Source organism: Pseudopipra pipra, chromosome 20, assembly GCF_036250125.1.
Source record: "Pseudopipra pipra isolate bDixPip1 chromosome 20, bDixPip1.hap1, whole genome shotgun sequence".
Lineage (NCBI taxonomy): Eukaryota > Metazoa > Chordata > Aves > Passeriformes > Pipridae > Pseudopipra > Pseudopipra pipra.
Window position 1 is genome coordinate 85,803 of NC_087568.1, and position 21,313 is coordinate 107,115.

At 40.3% G+C, this 21,313-nt stretch overlaps 4 protein-coding genes across 15 annotated transcripts in view; 2 read left to right on the forward strand and 2 right to left on the reverse strand.

The window, feature by feature from the left end:
• Window positions 1-1,687, forward strand: part of GARNL3 (GTPase activating Rap/RanGAP domain like 3) — a 41,822-nt gene extending 40,135 nt beyond the window's left edge. For 2 of the 4 annotated variants that reach the window (XR_010435405.1, XM_064676467.1), the window contains exon 30: window positions 16-87. Coding sequence is in view for 2 of the 4 variants with exons in the window: in XM_064676464.1 (XP_064532534.1) it covers window positions 16-121 (106 nt within the window). In the remaining 2 variants the exon portion in view is untranslated. Of the gene's footprint in view, window positions 1-15 lie in introns of all 4 variants that reach the window. The other 2 variants (XM_064676465.1, XM_064676464.1) reach the window with 2 other exon arrangements.
• Window positions 644-2,340, reverse strand: LOC135425132 (uncharacterized). Its single transcript, XM_064677092.1, has 3 exons — window positions 2,334-2,340; window positions 1,237-1,874; window positions 644-1,020 (listed from the first exon to the last, which is right to left on the reverse strand). The coding sequence occupies exons 1-3, from the start codon at window positions 2,338-2,340 to the stop codon at window positions 982-984; spliced, it is 684 nt and encodes a 227-aa protein (XP_064533162.1). The 3' UTR covers window positions 644-981.
• Window positions 644-21,282, reverse strand: LOC135424876 (uncharacterized). Of its 7 annotated transcripts, none has more exons than XM_064676472.1 (3): window positions 20,444-21,083; window positions 14,741-14,827; window positions 644-14,580 (listed from the first exon to the last, which is right to left on the reverse strand). In XM_064676472.1, the coding sequence occupies exons 2-3, from the start codon at window positions 14,786-14,788 to the stop codon at window positions 13,225-13,227; spliced, it is 1,404 nt and encodes a 467-aa protein (XP_064532542.1). In that variant the 5' UTR covers window positions 14,789-14,827; window positions 20,444-21,083; the 3' UTR covers window positions 644-13,224. The 7 variants fall into 7 exon arrangements, with proteins under 7 accessions (XP_064532542.1, XP_064532541.1, XP_064532540.1 ...); XM_064676471.1 differs by having other exon boundaries at window positions 16,927-21,083; XM_064676470.1 differs by having other exon boundaries at window positions 16,830-21,083.
• On the forward strand, window positions 3,139-10,480 carry FBXW2 (F-box and WD repeat domain containing 2). 3 transcript variants are annotated; one of them, XR_010435407.1, is made up of 7 exons: window positions 3,139-3,628; window positions 4,934-5,128; window positions 5,922-6,055; window positions 6,658-6,744; window positions 7,409-7,578; window positions 8,829-8,946; window positions 9,034-9,197. XR_010435407.1 is itself a non-coding variant. In XM_064676478.1 (6 exons), exons 1-6 carry the CDS (start codon window positions 3,139-3,141, stop codon window positions 9,320-9,322), a joined length of 1,365 nt encoding a protein of 454 aa, XP_064532548.1. In that variant the 3' UTR covers window positions 9,323-10,480. The 3 variants fall into 3 exon arrangements, 2 of the variants coding, with proteins under 2 accessions (XP_064532548.1, XP_064532549.1); XM_064676478.1 differs by lacking the exon at window positions 8,829-8,946 and having other exon boundaries at window positions 9,034-10,480; XM_064676479.1 differs by having other exon boundaries at window positions 8,829-9,197.
• Window positions 21,283-21,313: the final 31 nt, after the last annotated feature.

Consider the following 21,313-nt stretch of genomic DNA (forward strand, 5'->3'; position numbering starts at 1 on the left):
TTCTTTCTTTCACAGATGCAGAACTAGTGAACTCCAAATTTGGAAAGAAAAAAGACAAGAAATTAAAAAGACAGGAGGTAGCATAGAGCTCTGGATTACCGATTCCATTTGCGTTCTTTGAAGGGCTATATCCTACCTGTGAGATTGGTGTTTGTATCTTAAGCTTTACCCATCTTTGACCAAAACTATAATCCAAATTGGTTTATGTTTCCAGGCATCTTTTAGACTTGAGACCTGCTTCATTTGGAGATCTTTACCCTTTAAATTAACACTAGAAAAGATAGTATTTTTCCTTTTCTGACTAAGTGTACATTCTTGCTGTCTCCCAGACCCTGTCATTCCTTTTGAAAAAGCATCAATCTTTCCCGAAGTCTTGGAGACATTCTCCTAAGAGCTCCAGCCCTTCCTGTGATTTAAATGCATTCCTAGCCAACTTGACAGCAGTAGGAAAAAACCCTCACAGGTGTGAAGGCCAAGCATTCATCTCCATTTGGGATTAAGACTTAGTCTGTGGTCAGGCATCCCAGAAATTGCAGCAGCAATACAAATGTCAAATACTGCACTCTGCAAGTAACATTACCCAGGCTACATCATGACCTTCTTCACTGTAACACGCCATAAAAAAAAGGTAGAGTGGAGCAAGGAAATTTAATTTATTTATTTACAAAATTAAAATCTAATTTACATAGTAGAAGAAAAGATACTGGCATGTCTTCTCATGAGAGGAGGAACAAGAATCCACATTATTACAGCTCACTCCCATACAGCTACAGCTCTGTTCTGCCAGAGAAGACTGTGGCTCAAGGCTCTCTCAGGAGCATCTTTAATAAATTTCCCTATGAAAAGTCACTTCAGATTGTAATTTATGATGCTTAATATAAAAACATTAAATTCTTTGGTTACCAAGAAGGCCATAACCCAGTTCCTTAACACAGGCAGCATTGGACACACCTCAAGCTAAACGTGGGAAGATTTCGGGTATCACCAGCCATGGAACAGGACTGCAGCAACGGGCAAACCCTGCAATTACAAACAGAAGAGAATAAATGCAAGTTAAGTACATATTAAAGGAAAAAGTAAATAATGTCCAAATTAATCCAGTAAGGGGGATGCAGTTTTCATGTTCAGATTCTTGGACGGTTCCAGCAACACGCTGCCTCTAACAGAAGGACAGAGAATAAGCGATTTTTAAGGCAGTATGATAAACGCTAGTGCATTTTATATCATATTAATTACAGGAATATTCTTAACGAGCAGAAATTGCCGCCCTCGGGTACGAGTCGCAGGCAGGGCACCCCGGCGGGCAGCGAGACGCCTCAGCAGCCCCGGCCCGGGGAGCGGGAGCGCCGCGGCGGGCAGTGATGACGTCAGGAGTGCGCCGGAAGCCACCTGACGGGAGGTCGGCAGGCGCTCCGTGTTCCCGGTGCCGCCGGTTCTCCCGGCTCGGCCAGGCCCGGCCTCCCCCGCCCCTTGCAGCGCTCGGCGCTCCTCAGGCCCCGGGCTCGCCCCCTTTCCTCCCGCCGCGGGTGCCTGTAGGCTGTGGCGCGGGCCGCGGAAGTGCCGGGAGCCGGTCCTGCCGTGGAGCGATGGCTGCAGGGAAGCCCCAGCCCGGTCCGGGCTCCGGGGGGCCGCGCGAGCAGTGGCGACTGCCCGCCGAAGGACACCCCGCGCCGGGCCGACTCCTGAGGTGAGCGGCGCGGAGTCTCCAGCCTTCGGCGTGCTCTTTGTGTGCGGAGGTACCTGGGGCGGGCGAGGGGAGCCGATCGCGCCGGCTGCGGAGCGCCTGGGAAACAGCCTCGTGCACGGGGCTCCAGCATCGCTTTCGGCGGCCCTTAATTTCAGTATTAGCTTCACATATTGAATACAACAAACACCTTAGAGCTTACCGGATTTTTTATTCAGAGACAGCCTGTTAGAATGTTTTAAAGAGAACACAGGCCTATCTGAACAGCAGATGTGCTCAGCTATATGTGCTGAGGAAAACTGTCAGCAGTTAAAAGTTACTGTATGAACTTGTGACTCGATAGGGGCAGCTGTTTCTGTGCATTTGACACCCAGAACTTTCTTGTGTTTTTTATCAATAATGGCATGCCATGTGCAGCCTTTTATAGTGAAGACTGTACTTTTCTGTACTACTATGCCCTGTTAAGAGGTGTACTCTAAGATCTTATTCTATGAAGGTGAAGTGTGTACAAATAAACATACTGTTGAGTCCCACTCAGATTCCTCAATTCTTGCCATTTGGGAGCTTCCATTAAATTCAGACAGTTGTCTAGTGAATGGAATTAGACCTTCCAGAGAAAATAAATAATTATGATTTTTAAACTGTTTACCTGACATTTGTCTTGCTAATCAATGGTTCCAGGAAGCTGAGACGCCACAGGATAGTATAAGTACATGCAGATCATGTATTTCAGGAGGTGGTATTCAATTTCACAGTTAGTGCTCAGTGGAAATAAACATGGAAAATAGGAAAAAAGACAGAGGAGGGGTTTTTTTAATGCATCTAGGTCAAAGTGGTGCAACCCTGTCAAAACTGATAATAGACCAGCACAAGCTCAGGTCCTTACCCAAGCCAAATTCAAATATGACTAATGTATCCTTCACCCAATTTGTTGGACATCTCTTTGTATCTTTTTTAAAAATTACTAGCCACCTGCTTTGTGTTTAAAATAGTTCAGGAGAAAGATACGAATAAGTTCTGTCAGTAACTAGCTTATTGCTCTGCTTATGTGCTTTGGTTTTTTTCTTTTATCAGTATAATCCATGAGTAAACTAAGACAGTGTTTACTTGTTATAATAGGTTTAAAACTTAAACTAACCTTTACCTTATTGGACTCAGAATTTGCAAGTGTTAACCTAAAACAAGAAAGATGTTAACATTCATAATGAATACTAACATTCACTACCTGCATACAATTTACTTTTAAGTCTGATGGGGGACAAATGATAGTTCAAAGTGCATGCAAATGCTTAGTCCTGAATACTTTAAAAAGCATTTGTTCGCTTCATTCTATGTGTTAACGTGCCATTTGGAATACTGATGTACCAGTAATAAAGATATGATTCTTACCTTGTTTTCTGAACAGAACTAATACAGTATTTTGATGTATCACAGGTAAATTTTTCCATAACCTTATGGAGAAAAAGGACTTTGAAGCATGGCTTGATAACATTTCTATTACATTTCTTTCTCTGACGGACTTGCAGAAAAATGAAACTCTGGATCACCTGATTAGCTTGAGTGGAGCAGTCCAGCTCAGGCACCTCTCCAATAATTTAGAGATTCTCCTCAAGAGGGACTTCCTCAAACTTCTTCCATTGGAACTTAGTTTTTATCTGTTAAAATGGCTTGATCCTCAGACCTTACTCACATGTTGCCTCGTCTCTAAGCAGTGGAACAAGGTTATAAGTGCCTGTACAGAGGTGTGGCAGACTGCATGTAAGAATCTGGGTTGGCAGATAGATGACTCTGTTCAGGATCCTCTACATTGGAAGAAGGTTTACCTAAAGGCTATTTTAAGGATGAAGCAACTGAAGGACCACGAAGCCTTTGAGACATCCTCTTTAATTGGACACAGTGCCAGAGTATATGCACTTTACTATAAAGATGGACTTCTGTGTACAGGTAGGAAGGACAGACAACTTGGAGTCTTACAATTCTTTATTTTCTCTTCCCCTCCTATGATTATTGACAGTTTTGTTTTCCTTTACCAGACAGATTATTTTCATAGTGCAAATGCAGTTTAGATGATTCAAAATTACTTTTTTTTTTCAATTTCTGAAACACCTGCTGCACTAATAAACCCATTAGTCACTTAAATAAGAAAACAAGGAGATCAATTTCTCTGTTAGTTAAAAAAATAGTAACAGCACGTATCATTGTCCCTGCCCATGGCAGGGTGGTTAGAACTAAATGATCTTTAAGATCCTTTCCAGTCCAGAACATTCTATGACTCTGTTCATGCTGTTGCTATTAGTAAGCTCATTTGAGAAGTATGGATATGTTAGTTATCCTCTAGGAGGATAACTTTCAGGTAAAGGGGCCTCGTTTGGGCTGTTTGAGCACTTCAGTCTCCCAAAGTGTGGCAGAAAAAGTCCTCTATCTTCTTCCTTGAAACAAGACTGTAAGCACTTTCAGTTCTTAACCTAAGTGCTTTATGAAGACATGTAAACTAGATTTAACCTTGCTACTAGTCTGACTTGCACATAATTTCAGCTTCCTCCCTGAACACTGCAGATTCCAAGATTTCAGTTTGAACTTAAGAATACAGACAGAACATATATGAAGCATTAAGTGTGAAAGAACAGTAACAGAATTACAATGAACTGCTGTTAGAGAATATTCCAAGGATTTCCCAATCATTTGAGATGACAACATTATATGCTAAGTTGAGAATCCTGACTAAGTACTCCCACATTTGTTGGTACTGTAAGATGATTACTAGAAACCAACAACTTAAACTGAGAGAGCTGGGACTTTTTATCTTGAAGAAGATAGGGCTCAGGATGTTATCAGTACCTGAAGTGGGGGTGCAAAGAAGAGGGAGCCAGGCTCTTTTCAGTGGTGCCCAGTGATGGGACAAGAGGCAGTGGACACAGACTAAAACACAAGAGGTTCCCTTTAAACACTTTTTTAATGTGAGAGTGATTTTACTTTTCTTACTGTGAGAGTGATTGAGCACAGGTTGCCCAGGATGGTTTGGAGAATCCATCCTTGGGCTCACTCAAAAGCTGTCTGGTCATAGTCCTGGGCTGTGGGTTGCCCTGCTTAGTAGCGGGACTGGAAGAATTGACCTCCAGAGGTCACTTCCAACCATAACCATTCTGTGATTCCGTGTAAATGCTATGTTTATAACGAACAAAGATGAGTATAGGATTGGAAATATTATTTACTCTTTGCTTCCAGTTATCCTGTTCTTTTATATTCTAGGATCAGATGACTTGTCTGCAAAACTGTGGGATGTAAGCACAGGTCAGTGCATATATGGTATCCAGACACACACTTGTGCTGCAGTGAAGTTTGATGAACAAAAGCTTGTCACAGGATCTTTTGATAACACAGTAGCCTGTTGGGAATGGAGCTCTGGAGCAAAAACACAGCATTTTAGAGGACACACTGGTGCAGGTATGTTGAAATTTTCAATTTGTAATTTCACCAGTCAAGTAACGTATCATCATCAAACAAATTATAATTTAGTTAGCTCTTTGCACATTAGCTTTTTTGATTTTTATAGGCTCTGTCCTCAGTCACTTGAATCACCTCAGTTCCCCCATAGCAGGGGAAGCGACCAGAACAGATCTAAATCTGTCCTCGAATATGCCAGAGCTTATCTTAGCCATGTAGTATTTTGCAGTTCCATGGAAGTAATACTAAATGCCATGGTTATTCAGTAGTTTCATGTCTACCAAAACGATGCAAACCTTAGATAACATATGGCCGTGACCATTCTTTATATCCCCAGACTGTAGATCAGCTTACAGCAAAGAGCAGAATAGGACCTGGGAATTTGTATTTGCATTTCCCTCATAATTAAATTCTCTGTCCTCTTCTTCAAAATATCCTCAACTCAGCTGTAGGTCTGTTCCCCTATGAGTAAAGAGATCTATCAAATGTGCTAATCCTGCTGAAATTGTCTTACTAGAACTCTGGAAATAAGAACTAGTTACACTGCCATAATCCAGCCATTAAGGAACCACTGATGTAAATGCTCTTAATTTGGACAAAACCCTCAGTAATTTTGCAATGTAAACTTAAGAATCCAGAGCAACAATTCACGTATACAGTTCAAGAACAACAGTTAAAGATGAAGTAGCACATGAATTTAGAGGCTACTAAATTCATAGGGAGGCTACTAGTTAGTGTCTCACAGAAGAACACAGAAACTGATATTCCTTACTTAGTATCTCTTTGCTTGTAGTTTTTAGTGTGGATTACAATGATGAACTTGATGTTCTGGTCAGTGGCTCTGCAGACTTCACTGTGAAAGTATGGGCCTTATCAACAGGAACGTGCCTGAATACCCTTACTGGACACACAGAATGGGTCACTAAGGTGGGAATATTGATTTCTAATTAATCTCGCAAACACTTGCACTGAATTTGTAACGTGTTCTAAATTTTGTTTTTCTAATCCTAACCCTGCAACTAGTTGTAGAATCTGGAGAACATCTGGAAATTCTGCAAAATAATATTTCAATAGGAAAAATAAAGTAAGCTATAATTAAACTTTTCAGACCATTGAAGATATTTCTATTCCAAAGCAGCTGAAGTAAAATTAGGAATCAGTGTTTGATTCAAAGACTGAATAAAAATTGGTTCTGAAAGAATGCTGCTTTAAGAATGATGTAAAAAAATCTAATGATCTTGATAACAAAAATCTAAGCATGAAACAGTATTTTTCTTCTGATTATTTCAGAACTTGGAAGATCGGGGGTGACTCTGCAGGTGAAGGGTGTATGTGTGTTTATTAATAGAGTAAATTGGCACTAGCAGGAACAATAAAAGCGTAAACTGGTTTTCTTTCAGTTGCTAAAAGTATTTGTGTTGCCTTTATACAAGGATACACTATGCAGGTGGTTAGTGAAGTGACAAATACAAATGAAAGTTTTGTTATTTACCAGCATCGACATAAATTATTGCATCCTTCAATTACAGGTAGTTTTGCAGAAGTGCAAAGTCAAATCTCTTATGCATAGTCCTGGGGATCATATTCTCCTAAGTGCAGATAAGTATGAAATCAAGGTATGTACTATATATATATCACATATATATCATTTTGGTACACAGGGAAATAAAGTGCTTGAGTACTTTGCTGAAGTTTACAAATAATATAAGGCTTTATTTTCTCCCATATTTTCTGCTTGTGAGGCTGCATACAAGGCATGAAACTCTTTGGAAGCTAATTTTTCAGTGCTTATCTTAAGCACTAATTATCAGTGCTTATTTAAACGATTGCTCTACATGAATGGTAGTGCAAAGAATCGGTGCTTTCAGTGCATGCCTGATGTGCTAACTTGACAGTGAAGCACTTAGCTGCAAGTACTGTTGCTGTTGGGGACTTTGGGGTTGGAGAGTGCTGTAAGTTTGTGGCTATGGAAGTGTTTCATAACTGAAACGCTGTTAGATTTCTGTCCCAGTTGGATGGTTGGGGTTTTTTTTATTTTTTTTTTTGGCCATTCTTTAAAGCATCCATTTTCACTGGAGTTTTTTAGGCTAGAAACAACATATACTGCAACAATAGTGTTAGACAAGTCACTTGGAGAATTGATTCTCCTACCTAAAGAAGATAAATATATCTGAAAAAACACGCACACATTTACCTGATGCCTGGAGAGACTGTGAGGCTTGCTGTGTAACAGTTTATAATGTGACTTTTTTATGGTCTTAAACTGTGTTTCAATTGCAGATTTGGCCTATTGGAAGGGAAATAAACTGCAAGTGCTTAAAAACACTGTCTGTTTCTGAAGATCGCAGCATCTCCCTACAGCCCAGACTGCACTTTGATGGTAAATACATAGTGTGCAGTTCAGCACTAGGACTGTACCAGTGGGACTTTGCCAGCTATGATATTCTCAGGTAAACCTTCCAGTTTAGGATTCAGTGTTCTTTAAATAAATAAGAAGTAGAACATACTAGTTTTAATGACTTACTTTAGATGGGACCCAAAGAATCTTGATAAAAATTCTGTAAACATCTTACTTCATGCATATTGTCAGGTTAAATTCTAATTTCTTATTTGATAATACAAATCACTTGATTGCTGTTTTGGTTTATGGCCACATGGTACTCCTCTTTCACATTTTCATTCTGTAAGCTGAAGTGTTTCAATATAGAGTTAAATCAGACTTCAGTGCCAGGAGTTGTGAACGGGAAACTGTAGTGACCCAAAGCTAATGTTGCCATAGAGACTGCTGTAAGAGAACCAGGCAGACATTTCTGAGGGTCCTTTGATCAGACAAGAAATTAAAAAGACTTTTTCCTTACAGCACTACTGATCTATCATTCTTGATAATGCTGTGGAATGGTAGTGAAATCTATCAGACTGCAGTAAAGGATCAAACATGATGGCATTCTGTTTCCATAAAAAGAATGAAGCTGTATCAATTAGAAATGGTGGCATCAGACTGTAACTTACTAAAGAAAAAAGTGCATTTCAGAACTGCTAGCAGTTAACTCTTAATTCAAATGGCCTGAATATTTGGGGAGTGTCTACCATTGAAAGATCTACTCCTAAAGACATGCTTCTTATCAGTAAGAGTAACTGGGTAATTTCACCTCTCAGTTCACCCTCCCATCTTTCAAAAGAGAAAGATGTTCTCTTACTGGTGCGAATGGATTTTCAGCTCCATACGTTTTTGTGCCTCAATTCTGTGCTTTATGTAATGCTATGATCAAATGTACAGCCAGTTGTGGAAACCTCAACTCTTTAATTTCTTTTCCAAGTTTTATTTAATAAGGGAAAATATCGTAAAGATATTGGGGAACTAACAAATATTTTTCTTTCTCCCCAGGATGAAAATGCTTAACTTAGCATAAAGCTATATCAGTAAAACAGCATTCTGTTAAGGACCAGTCTTGGATGATTTATCTTACCTGCCTATCACAATAAGGCATTTCTGTGTTTTACTTCTGCCTTTTAAAAGAGTGGTCAAAAGATTAGCAAGATGTTTTACCTCTTTAAGATATTGAGACATGAAATCCATATGGAAATTTATTGTAAAACACGATTACATTTGTTCTTCTGTGTGTATCTGGAAACAAGGCTTTTTTTCCCTTGAGCTCTGCAAAACAGTCCCTTTTAAACCCTAACTTTTATTTATGTTCAGAAGGGTCTGTCCTGAATGCACAAAGTCAGAACTGAAACCACAGGCCTGACTGCAGCTAAGTGTCAGTTGCTTAATTTGAAAAATTTGCATCCAGTTCTTGCTAAATTCTTTCAGAAGGGTGAGTATAGACACCTAAGGATTTGGTTTAGTAATTCAAGCTCATGACTGCATTGTGAGTTTCTAACACTGTTTTCTTGTCTTCTAGGGTTATCAAACCTCCAGACTTCTTAAATGTGTCCTTGCTGGGCTTTGGAGAGATATTTGCTCTACTATTTGATAACAGATACCTGTATATAATGGACTTGAGGACAGAAAAACTGATAAGCCGCTGGCCACTACCAGAATATAGAAAGTCAAAGAGAGGTTCAAGTTTTTTGGCTGGTGAAATGTCTTGGTTAAATGGACTAAATGGCCAAAATGATACGGGCTTGGTTTTTGCCACCAGTATGCCAGACCATAGCATCCATTTGGTGTTATGGAAAGAACATGGCTGAAAAGCTCACATATGCAGAATCTTCAGGAATATATGGACTGTCAGCAGCGTGTCCATAAAATGAGACTTTGCATGAACCAAAGTTGCGCACCCAATGGTATCATCATGCAATGCACAATCATTTACTTTTATTTGGGCATTTGGGAACGGGTTGTTTTGGACATAATGCAATACAGCATGCTAACAGTATTCACCACAACATTTTGTCTATACTCATGTTTAAATATACCTATTTGGGTTCTGAAGCATAGCTTGTAATGTTTAAACCATTCAAGTCTGCTATCAAGTCTGAAATGAAGTAGTGCTTGACCTGACTTCTGACTATTTTTTTGTTGTTGAAACAGAAGGTGAAGCTACTATTTTAGAACCATAGGCTTTTATACATCTAACAGCAAATACTGGTTACAGTGCATGGCTGCTTAACAAAAATGAGAAGATAGCAAACCTTTTCTATCTCCAGAATCTTTCTCCAAAATGTTTTTCTTTCTGGTAGCTTTAAATACTTAGCCTTTGAAATAGAAGAATCAAATGAGCCCTTTAACTAGGATCAGATGTTAACAATAATAATTTCTTTAAGTTCAGGAACATGTCAATATGATTTCTCCTCAGCAAGAGCTTGCCATCGCAGTTAACCGCAGAGAACCTCTGACAGTGTTCATCATAACTCAGAATGGCTTGATCAGTATTTTATAGTCCTTATTTCCTGTAGTTTGTGTTAGAACATAATTTAGTTCACAGGTAGGTAGAAATATAGTGAATAGGAAGGTGATTTCGATCTCTACAATAAGTCACTTTCTTATATTAAATTATGTCTACCAGCCATTCACTTTTTCCAGAAGTTGCAGTTAACATAATGCACTTAAAGTACTTGCTACATCTAGAGTTGGAAAGCAGGGGCAAATGACAGAATGCCACATCTCTGGGAAAAAAAAAAAAAGAAAAAAATCAAAAGTCTGCCGGAAAGCACAGGAGTTGAAAAAAGGTCTTATTGATCATCAGAGACCTGACGTACAGAAGGTAACTGCTGAGTAGCAAATACTTGTTCACATACTTTTGTGCTATTTAACATGTACTTAAAAGCTGTATCTATGACATCACGTGCTTTAGAAACGCTTTAGGTTGGTTTCCCCTCCTCCCTTAAAATAAAATCTCCCCTTAATGTCTTTTTTTTTTTTACACAACATGAAAACAGGAGTTTTCATGAAGATTGGCTCATGTCCTTGAAAAGACAAAACTGTTCGCATTACTGTTGTTAATATGATTTTTTTCTTCCCACTCTCCAAGGAGACCCAATTTCATACTTAGTACTGAATGAAGGCCAGGGTTCCCCAATGTCTGCAGTATTAATTACACCAGTGGGAGTTTTCATATGCAAGAATCAGTATTTGAGTGATGCAATAGGAATTGCATGAAGTCACAGTGGAGCACTGTCTCTTAAATTCAAGGCCAGAGTCTTAAGCACTCAGTTTTCCACCTTTATTCATACCAATTTACTTTGAAAAATGTTTCTGTAGTCAAGGATTTTAAAAAATTGAACCCAAATTCACAACTCTCAAGTCAAACTGCACTCAAAAGTGAAGAAAGCTTACATGAAGTAGAAAGCTTTCAATTACTTGTCTTGACACCAAGTTTTCATCATTCTTAATGTAGGAGTAACTACACTGTGTATGATGTGTGTGGTAACTCAGCTTCCTCTGAAGGAGCCACCTGTAAAACAGTGTGTTAACTGAAAGATTAAACAGGAGCATGCCAGAAATGTCATTGTACCCAGATCAGTGAAACAGGAAAATGTGGGTAACTACTTTGTTAGTGACCTTGATGATGCAGAATCCAGAGGGGTGGAGCACAAGATGACTGAGAAACTGAAAGCCAAGTTCAGCCTTCCAGAAAGAACGGTGAGGAAAAGGAAGGTGGTGGTGGGCAAGGGGAGGGGAGGCCCTGCTACTGTCTCCAGCTAACTAATAAGGAACTAAAAGAAGACAAAGTCAGACTCATACAGCAAGACAACGGCCAATTGTCACAAACTGCAACAAGAGAAATTCTCTTGTTAGAGGTTAGGTTAAGTCGGGAACAGGTTGCCCAGAGAGACTGTGTGTCCAGCCAGCCTAGACAAAGTCCTGAGCAAACCATGCTATGAGTTGGACTTCCAGATGCCCTTTGCAAACTACATGAGTCTAAACTTCTAAGTGGACCTGTTACTAAGCAAGACAGTACCCCTGCAGCAGGCACCTGGGCTGTAAACACAGCTGCCAGTTTGTTGATACAAACTTTCGGAGACATTGCAGCCACTCCGAAGCAAATGCTGCAGTTAGCCAAAAGCTGTGAAGTGGTAGTTGAAAAGGAATTCTGCCACAGGTATTTCACAAGTTGCAGAAAAGTTTAAACTAAATCAGAATTCTAAATCAGAACTCTAAATTTTCCTTTTCTACATTGCCCCAGAGTATGCAAGCAGAAACCACAATGACAAGCATCCAGTACACACTATGCTGCTCTTCTACCCTTTTAGTTTTACAAATGAAATTTTAACCAGTAACATAGCAGCTAATAATTATGAACACAATTAGCAAATAGTTTTTTAAAGACTGCCTCTTGAAGACCTCTAAGTAAAGTTCCTCTTGGACATCTGCTAGCTAATAATACTAATCTAGTACTGACAGAGCTCCTTAAGGGTATGTGCCACCACAAAATAGATGAAGAGATGAAAGAGTGACACTGGTGTAGAAATATAAAAAAGCAAACCTCTCACACACTTCCCTCTGTCAGACACCAGTGTCAGACTGACTGCCCTCAGATGTGCCTTCAAATGAATGTTCTAATACAATGCCACAACAGTACAGCACATACAGCTCTGGGGACTTATCAAACAGAAAACATATGACTGAAACCATGGAACTACACTGAGGTTTTTTTGTTTGCTTTGCTTTCCATCTGACCCTTCAGCAGAAGTTAGTAACTACTTGGCACTATTTTTAGATAAAGGTTGGAAAAGATGCAGCTTCTGTACCCTTACCACCTACACAAGGAAGCAATATAATTCAACTTACCCACCACATAATGGACTAAAAAAATGCAACTCATGCCTAAATTTCATCAAGAAACATTTTCTTATGAGGCTTCAAGGTCCCAAAAAAAACCCCAACAAACTAACATGTTTCATAAACAGTTGTTCAGCCATCCATTTTTTTCCTCCTCGAAATAGCTTCTTTTCAGTTCACAAAAGTCTCTTCAACGCCAGGCTGTTTCCCTTGCCTCTGTTTTAAACCTTTCCAACACAATTCAGCACTTACCACTTAAGTAATTCAGAACAACTTTGGGTAATTAGAGTGATCACTCTTCTTCTTAAACTTACATGTCTCAAAAACCCAGTTGAACAGACACTGGGATCAGCAAAACTCCCAACAGCTGTTTAGTGTGACAATACATCACCACTTTAACAGACACTATTTCCAAGAACATGAGGGGTTAATTTTTTTACAGTTGAAATGTAGAGCTAACAAAGTAATTTACCTTTTACTCAATTGGTGCATACAAATTTTGTATCCAGTGACATACAAACTTCAAGAATTAAGCAACTTAGGTTTAATACTAATGACTATAGCTGTATTTCTAGCACAGTTGAAAACTGATTTGCATTATTTGAATCAGTTGAGAAATACTGATTTTTTAAATTTATTTTTTTAACTGAAAACAAATTTTACATTTTACAAGAGTGCAATCTACATTGAACTTTAATATGATTAAATGACTCCTGGCTCTGCTATAGATTCCCTAAATAATCACTGCAAAATGTAACCTTCATGTGGAAATCATTTTGATGTGCTCTTTAACCAATCTCCTCTGCCTTCCCACAGTAAGGGTGGCTCTCCACTTTCCCTCCTTAGAACTCAGGTTTCCCTTTTGAACTTACAGTATGGTTTGAGATAGCACCTTGTTAACATTCATGATTAATGATGAGTTGTATCTCCACAGGGCTGTATCCCTGACAAGGGATTCTCTGGGGAGGTCTCTTTGAAGGGGCTTCCGACAGTGATAAATGAGGGCAACATCCATGGGAACATTCACACTGTCCCCATAGGCATGTAGGACAGAGTGGACAGAAGTCTGAATCACCTTTTGTGGATCAACTATCATCTTCCTGGGATTGATTACATCTTTCCTGTCAGGCTCTCTGTGAACATGCTGTAATATGTTAACACCTGGCACAGTATTCCAGGACGAGATGTTGAACATGGGAGTAGAGATGGTTTCTGGGAAGATATGGTTCTCGAAGAGGAAAATGCCAGTCCCTGGATTTTGTTCCTGAAGGCTGCTCATCATTGTTTTCCAGTTTGGATGCTTAAGAGGAAGAATTATTTCATCGGCATCATTAAGAACCACAAACTTGCTCCTTTGCATGTTACGGTATATACAGTCATTTAGAGCTGTGATTTGTCCGTAGTAGCCAATGTGTGTTCCATCTTGCATGAAGTGCCATCTAGAGGAAACCTTGAGGTGTGAGTTTATCGGCCAGGGAATTATCTCTACAGTTCCTTCTTCTATATAAAACTTCAAGACTTTCTCCATCAGATGGCTGCAGTTGTTCTTATAGATCACCACTTTCTGTGCTCCAAGAATCTTGTACATTTCCAGACTCTGTATGAACTGCAAGACATTGTTGTAGTTTCCAAACATGGCAGAGATGCACACAGTGAAGTCAACAGAAAAGGGCTCAGGCTTGCGGTTTTTAATTTCAAACCTTGGCAGCTGGTCAATATTTCCATGTGCAAACGGATGAATTGATACATGCGTTGGGTCACAGTTTTCAGGTTCCAAACAAACTATATCTGCTGCACCATAAGGGAATCCAAATCTATCTGAGTGAACATCAATTTTTGCATTTGATACATAGATCTTTCCATTGGGCTGACAGCAGAACCAGCAGTATAGTTGTTTCACATCTTCGTGGTGAACAATCCCAATCACACGAGTGACTTTGCTTTCTCTGTCATCAAAGTATGGGGATATAATAAAAGTTTTGTTATCTTTTAATGGTGTTATTGTGCTATTGGCAATTTCCCCTCTACATTTGCTACCTTCTTGAATTACTTTTGGCTGGTGAGAAAGTCTCTGCAAGCTAAGATAAGAAACTGTGACCATTGAAGTTAGAGTAATAATGCACACAGCAGCAACAAAGTAAGATTTTTTCCTGCCACACAACATTCTGAATTTATCTAAAGGTGGATGTAAATTTCTTTGTCCTTGTACTTTATGTTGCCACATCTGCAGAAAAGAAAATACGTAGTGTATGAGATAATATCGACTCATGATAATTGCTCAAGAATTTCACAAATAAGATGGGGGTAAATCTCTATCATTTTGCACTGACTTAATCAGAGACCCAGCTACTGTGCTTTTATGTAAAATCAGCCACAGAACACACCTTTAATGGTATGGATGATACTGCATGTGACACTCTGAATGCCTCCATTTGTCAGATGTCTGGAGCAGTTTCTGTACATGGAGGGGTCTGTAGGAGAATATAACAGAGGTCTATATACAGCAGCACAAGGAGTAATTATTAATAATTATTATTAATCAATATTTTCTATAATCCAAATTTTAGAATAACCAATTTAATAATTAGGCAGTAATTCTTAAAGCAAAGCAAAACTTTTGTTTCCCCTACAGCGTATATTATGTAAAAAAAATCCTTGCAACCAGACTTCTCACAGACAAGCAAGAGGCTGATATATAAATTAAATGTATATAGAATTAATCAAGTTCATAATAAACATACTAATTGGGGATTGCACACAATGGTTCAGATATAATTGCTAATTTATAAATTTCCTAATTTGCAGTTCACCACAGATGAGGCAATACATACGGAGGAAGGTCAATTCATACAATCCAGCAGTAGACAGGTGAAATCTATGCAGGTAATAAACTTATTCTCAGTTGGCAGCTCTACCCTACTTAGCACTGTACAAGGAAGGGCTTGCAGGAAAGGTCACCACATATTAATGCTCACTGGAGATCAGGGCCCCTTCACACTGCTTTAATGCTGGCTCAGCTCCTGGAACATTTTGGTGGTAGGCTCTTACACTCCTGCTGCTGCATGGCCACAGTCTTGAGCAAGTGTGAATGCCCAGACTGGAGCTCAGGGCACTCTCAAGCAGTAATTTCTGCAAATGGAGCTCAGATTGAAGTTTTCTCTACAAATTCATCTTTAGGCATTGAGATATGATCCATAAACAGTAAAGTAACAGCAAGTCTCTTCAAAGGCCTGCTTGTATCACAAGGATCTTTGGAAAAAGTGTGTCCCAGATTAATCAAATTCACGCCAGATCAGAAAACTAGACTGGAAGAAGAGTTTCCCCAGCTGCCAGCAAGAAGTGTGGGGTAAAATGCCAACACGAAACAAAGCGATGCTGTTGCAGAGATGAAGAAAATGTTTCTAGTAAGCAAAAAATAATCATTCATGCCTTCAGAATAATTTAAAATATTTTCACAACTGCTCTTTCATGAGAAAGCCAAGTAAGGAGAACTACAATCACAACATACTCCTTAAAATGCCCCATTTGCCAAGGGTTATGAGTTACAGCAGCCTTTGCCAGCTACCAAGAAACTGCTTTACAGACTGGAACAGTCACAGGGCACCAGAAAACTCACTGTATCCCACTAGGTGCAAAGCAGAAAAGGAGCAGCAGAAAGCACTGACTCCTCTGTCTCTGAAACGGAGAAGTCCTTCCCCCAGAAGTTCTTACAATTAGGATCAGAACCGCAAATACATGGTAAGAGTCTGCTACTGTCACATTGATTCAAAGAAACCTTTGAACGATCTGAAAAGCACTTCTATTACAGCCGGGGAATGCAAAGGGGCAGGTGTTCTCCCCAGTGCACTCCCCTGAGCAAAGGAATACCATAGCTTTTTATACAGTTTGAAAGTAGCAAGTTTAAAATTATCTATACACACACTCTTTTTGCAGTCTGCCTTACCTAAATAGACACTTAGTTTTACCTCCTATTCTTACCATTATAGAGTAGTTACATAAAGTTTTATCACTTCAAACAGTTTCAGGTTCCCCACCCCTCTCTATGTGCTAAAAAGCCTTCCCTGTTCCCTAAACTATTTTTATCTTAATTGCCACAGTTTGGGCAGAAACTTTTAAGCAGTTTTACATTTTGCAAAGTCACACTTACATAGCTAAATTAACATAGATAAATTTTATTTCATTTTCTATTTCAACATGACTTCCAGCTGGAGATTTGTGACTGAAAACAACTCAAATTTTCTAAGTCTTTTTATGAAACATTCTAAAGTACAAAAAGTTTCCCCAAGCATTCTCATTCCAAGGATGTTATTATATAAATTAGCATTCTTACAACATAGAGGAGGTCACATTTAACATTTTTTCCTTAGTCTTATCTATTTATGACTTAAAAATATTGTTCAGTCTTATAGAATAGTTTTTAACTAAAGAAATATCAAAACATGTCAACATTAAATAACAGAATCAATTTATTACCTGCTTTTTTCTTCTGCTTTTGCTAGCAGATAATAAACAAGAAGAAATACATCTTTTCAACTGTTTTAAACAGTGAACACTGGAAAGGAAAAAGTACCTTTTAAAGCAGATAGCTGAGTGAAGTTCTGTTCAGTCCTCCATTTATTTTTTGCTAAGGTATTTTGCTGAGATAATCTACCAATTGTTTATTTCAAACAGATAAAAACTTAAATATTTTTAAGGTAAATTGCAAGTATTATTCAATACAGAACAATACAGAGGGAAAAAAATCCTGGTACAATACCTAAGTCAGCTATGGACACACTGTATTTCAGATAGCTGGTGCTCTGTTAATGTCAGTAACAGCAGCCACACCTACTAGAAAAACAAGTTTTCCTTCTCTTGAGCAATGAATACAGTTGTGCCACAAGAACTTAATTTAAATTACAAATGAGTGTAGAGTTGTTGAAGCAAATCAAACATAGGTGATTTTCTTAAGGCTACTTAAGTTTCCTTCTGGAAATTAATCTTTCGTGTCCATATATCCCCAGTTCACACACCTACTTAAAAAGAACTAGAAAAAATATACCATATATCTGTATTTATTGGGCAATAATTTTTTTCCTAACACACTATAGGCCTAGTTCAAATAGGTAAATACAGATCCTGTGAGGACCTGTGAGAGAGTACTGAAACAACAGCAGGTTCTAGAAGCAAAGAAAAAGAGCAAAATCTAGAGCTCAAGACATACCAGAACACAGAATCTTAAAGAAAAGAAATACGCAGTTATTTAAGGAGTGAAAATCATGGTTTCCCCAACATACTCATTAATTTTGACCTCCTGAAATCAACAGCACAGATCCGTAGTCAGAAAATACATAAAGTCAGTGTAATTAGGAGCGTTCAATTTCTTCACTACAGAGAGTACTTGGCAAATTTTAACTTCAAAAGTATGCTTTCAGCATATTTAAAAGGGTTTCTTTTATAAAACCAATGATAATTAAGTCCAATTTTGTATCTTTTAATTCCAATTAGTATGCAAGTAGAACATGATACAAATTATACAAATTTGTTTTAATGCTAAATTTAGCTACTGGTATCGATGGCTACTTTGCAGTATTCCCCCTAAGCAGGCTTTGTTCCTCCTCACTGCCCTGACAGACAGACTGCAGTCATATCACCTCCCAGTCTTTGTATTTGTTACTGTTTCATTAAGCAAGACAAGGTGTTCTAAAACCGCCTCAGAAGAAACACTCTTCCTTTACCAATCACTTCCGCGTGCTTGGCCAAGGTTCAATTAATCTCCAATACAGGAGACTAGAAATCTCTGTCCCTTGTCCATTTGTGCATGACAACTAACAAGCCCTCATCATTGTTGGAAATTTTCTTCCTTAATACATGCCAGGATTACATTTTTTGAAGGTGCATCACATTGCGCAGTTACCTCTGAGCTTGTCATCAGCCAATGATTAATATACATCTGCCCAGCTTGTTGGCCAAGTGCAGTTACACAATGTGTTTTCTTCTGCGGCAAGGTCACAATAAAGAGCTCTTGTCACAGTTACGATCATAGAATGGCTTGGGTTGGACAGGACCTCTAAATATCATCTAGTTCCAGTCTCCCTGCTGTAGGTAGGGGCATATTTCAGTAGATCAGGCTGCTCAAATTAATCACATTTCTTCTTATTTCTTTTGTCACAGTCCTTCTAAAATTTTCTCTCAAAGCTCGTATGGGATCAAGAATGCACCTACAAACTTTCATATACTTAAATCATCTTTTTTTTCCTTCCTAAACCAAGGAATCACTCAGGCTTTAGCCACACTGTACCACTATGCTCACAACACTTTTTAATAAACTCCTATTATAGATTCTTCCAATACCTGGTCTGTCTTCTTAGAATTTTGAAATGGAAATTGTTCTGTATTGCCTTCCAACTAGATGTTGTTTTTACCTTTGCTGCACAGCTTCTACTTCCAGAACTTCTTTTCCGTCATCTGTCTTTAATCCTCCACAACTGACACTGTCCTTACTAAAAGGTGGAACCAAGTGCTAATTTAGTTCAAGAGGCATTTCTTGGTAATTGTTTATCTTCCTCACATGCTCTCCGCATTATGGCCTTCCTTTGTAACTTGTTTTCTTTGCATGGAGACAGCTGAAGACCTTTTAAGCTGCTCATTTCAGTATCTTCACAAAGTTTACACTGAGTGAAATTTTTGATAACTCTCGGTTTATTTATCTCCCAATCTAGGGTAAGGATAGGGGGCAAACTGATAGAGGTGATTGCAGAGCTTCAGTTGCTAATACGAAGTACTGGATTCAGTAGTACAGAAATAATAGACAGCCTAAGCCTTGGTTTACACAGGGCCTAAATAAAAACCCACGACTAACAAACAGCCTTAGTAACTTATTATTTCTGAAAAAAGGTATTTTCTATCCTCTACTTTATGATTTTTGTCAAAAGTAACAACACAAACCACTGGTGCTAAATAAAAATTCCAAATCATTTACCATCTTTATCTAGATTGTCTGTTGCTAATCTTTTCATAGATTACATTTTTCAGAAAGACTCTTTGACACACTGGTGCCCTTCCTCTCTTATAAGATCCAAAGTCAGGAGCATATTGTTTGAAGGATTAAACTGAAGGCAGTATTATTCCACTCCTTATAAAATACTGCTTAAAAAAAATTAAACTGGCCATTTCTATTCTAAATACACAGATGGTAAGCCAGACCAATATACAGTGTTGCCGTATACTTATTTTGTGCCATTAGAACTAACAAACCACACAGTTCCCTGTACACTCATAAACTTCTCCATGACAATCTGCTGTGCATCCCTAAGCAAACTCCTCCTATGGTAAACAATTAGACTTTGTGTCCACTGGAAAAAAAATTGATCAGGCAAAATCAAAATTGCATGACATTTAAAAGATTGTTATTTCATCTTTTTGTCTTTCACACTGTAGTTTTTTTAGCTGGACCAGAGTTAATTTTCTCCACGGTAGCCAGCAGGGTGCTGTGTTTGGTGACCAAACTGAGTGTTTCAAACACATTGCTGTTTATCTATCTCTGAGCAGTGCTCACACAGCCAAGGCCATCTCTGTTTCTCATGTGGCTCCTGTCCCAGAAGTAGGGCAGCACAAGAAGCTTGCAGGGGATACAGCTGACCAAACTGATTCAAGGCCCTTCCCACACCATATGATGCCACACTCAGCAATCAAAGCTGGGGAGAGGAGGAGACACGTGACTGACAACATGTAGCTTTCCAAGTTACCATCAGACCTGATGAAGCCCTGCTTTCCTGGAAATGGCTATAAATGTGCCTGCTAAGGGGACATAATGAATAGATTCCATATTTTGCTTTGCTTGCACACGCGGCTTTGCTTTACCTCTTACACTCTTAACCCATGAATTTTTCCACATTGGCCCTTCTGATTCTCTCCCCATTCCACTGTAAGGGGAAGGGTGAGCAACTGAGCTGCCTAACAGGGTTAACCCACACCACACACTGGAACTACTCTTTAGAGCAGTTATGCATGCTTTAAATCCAAGATTAAAGTCCACGCTTGGCATGTCTTTAGATGTAGACTCAAAAAGTCTGGTTTGGACAATTTGATTTGTACCTTTAACTTACCATTGAGTGGTTAGCACCAGTACCGTAAAATAATGCTGTAGCTGACGACCATCTGATTTTACATTTCTTGAATGGAAATGAACTCCCGAGCCTCTCCTGCGAGCGATGCCAGCTGCAGGAACCCGAGCGGGTGCCGCAGCCCAGTCCCGCCCGGGTCCCGCCGGGCCGACCACGCGCACACGGCGACGGCAGAGCGGGGGCTCTCCCGGCCTTCGGTCCCGCCGCCGCCGCCACCAGCGCCCCGTGCGGGCACCGCCGCGGGAGGTGGGCCGGTGCTACCGGAGCCCTCGCGGCACGGACAGCAGCAGCCGCAAGGCGCCCCTGAGCCGAGCCCGGCAGGTGCGCTCGATCCCGTCATCTGCCGCCCGGCGAGGCGGCGCCGGCTGCGGCCAGAGAGACCCCGCAAGTCCTCGCCCAGGCCGTGCCTCAGGCAGAGCCCCCGCCCGCCGCGGTCCGGGTGGGGCCGTTCGCATCCGCCCCCGCACGGCGCTCCCGGGGCGGCTGCTCGCAGTATCGAGCCGGGCTGTGCCTCCGCACGGATCGCTGGACACGGCACCGGCGGTGGGCGAGCAGCCCCTGCCAGCGGCCCCAGCGGAGCGCGGCCCGAGGAGGCCCATCCGGCGGGCAGGGGAGACTCGGCCGGAGGCGGCGGGAAGCCCGGGGCGGGCGGTGACCTCACCTCTGCGCCTCTGGCCGCGCCCGCTACCGCCCCGTCCCCCGGGGCGTTGGGCAGGGAGGCCCCAGGCGAGACGGGGCGGCCAGTCCTGGAGCATTTCGGGGAGCAAGGTCTGCCCGATCACCCAGGTCCACGTGCCGTGTGCCGGGGAGACGCATCCCTGGAATGAGCGGCATAGATAGCCCAGGTGCAGG

Coding starts and splice junctions, on each gene's coding strand:
- LOC135425132 (XM_064677092.1), bottom strand. Junction 1,021..1,236: donor TGCTCGTTAAGAATATTCCT/GTAATTAATATG, acceptor TTGTAATTGCAG/GGTTTGCCCGTTGCTGCAGT.
- FBXW2 (XM_064676478.1), top strand. CDS start 3,139: ATGGAGAAAAAGGACTTTGAAGCATGGCTTGATAACATTTCTATTACA. Junction 3,629..4,933: donor AGATGGACTTCTGTGTACAG/GTAGGAAGGACA, acceptor TTTATATTCTAG/GATCAGATGACTTGTCTGCA. Junction 6,745..7,408: donor CAGATAAGTATGAAATCAAG/GTATGTACTATA, acceptor TTTCAATTGCAG/ATTTGGCCTATTGGAAGGGA.
- LOC135424876 (XM_064676472.1), bottom strand. CDS start 14,788: ATGGAGGCATTCAGAGTGTCACATGCAGTATCATCCATACCATTAAAG. Junction 14,581..14,740: donor TATCATCCATACCATTAAAG/GTGTGTTCTGTG, acceptor TCTTTTCTGCAG/ATGTGGCAACATAAAGTACA.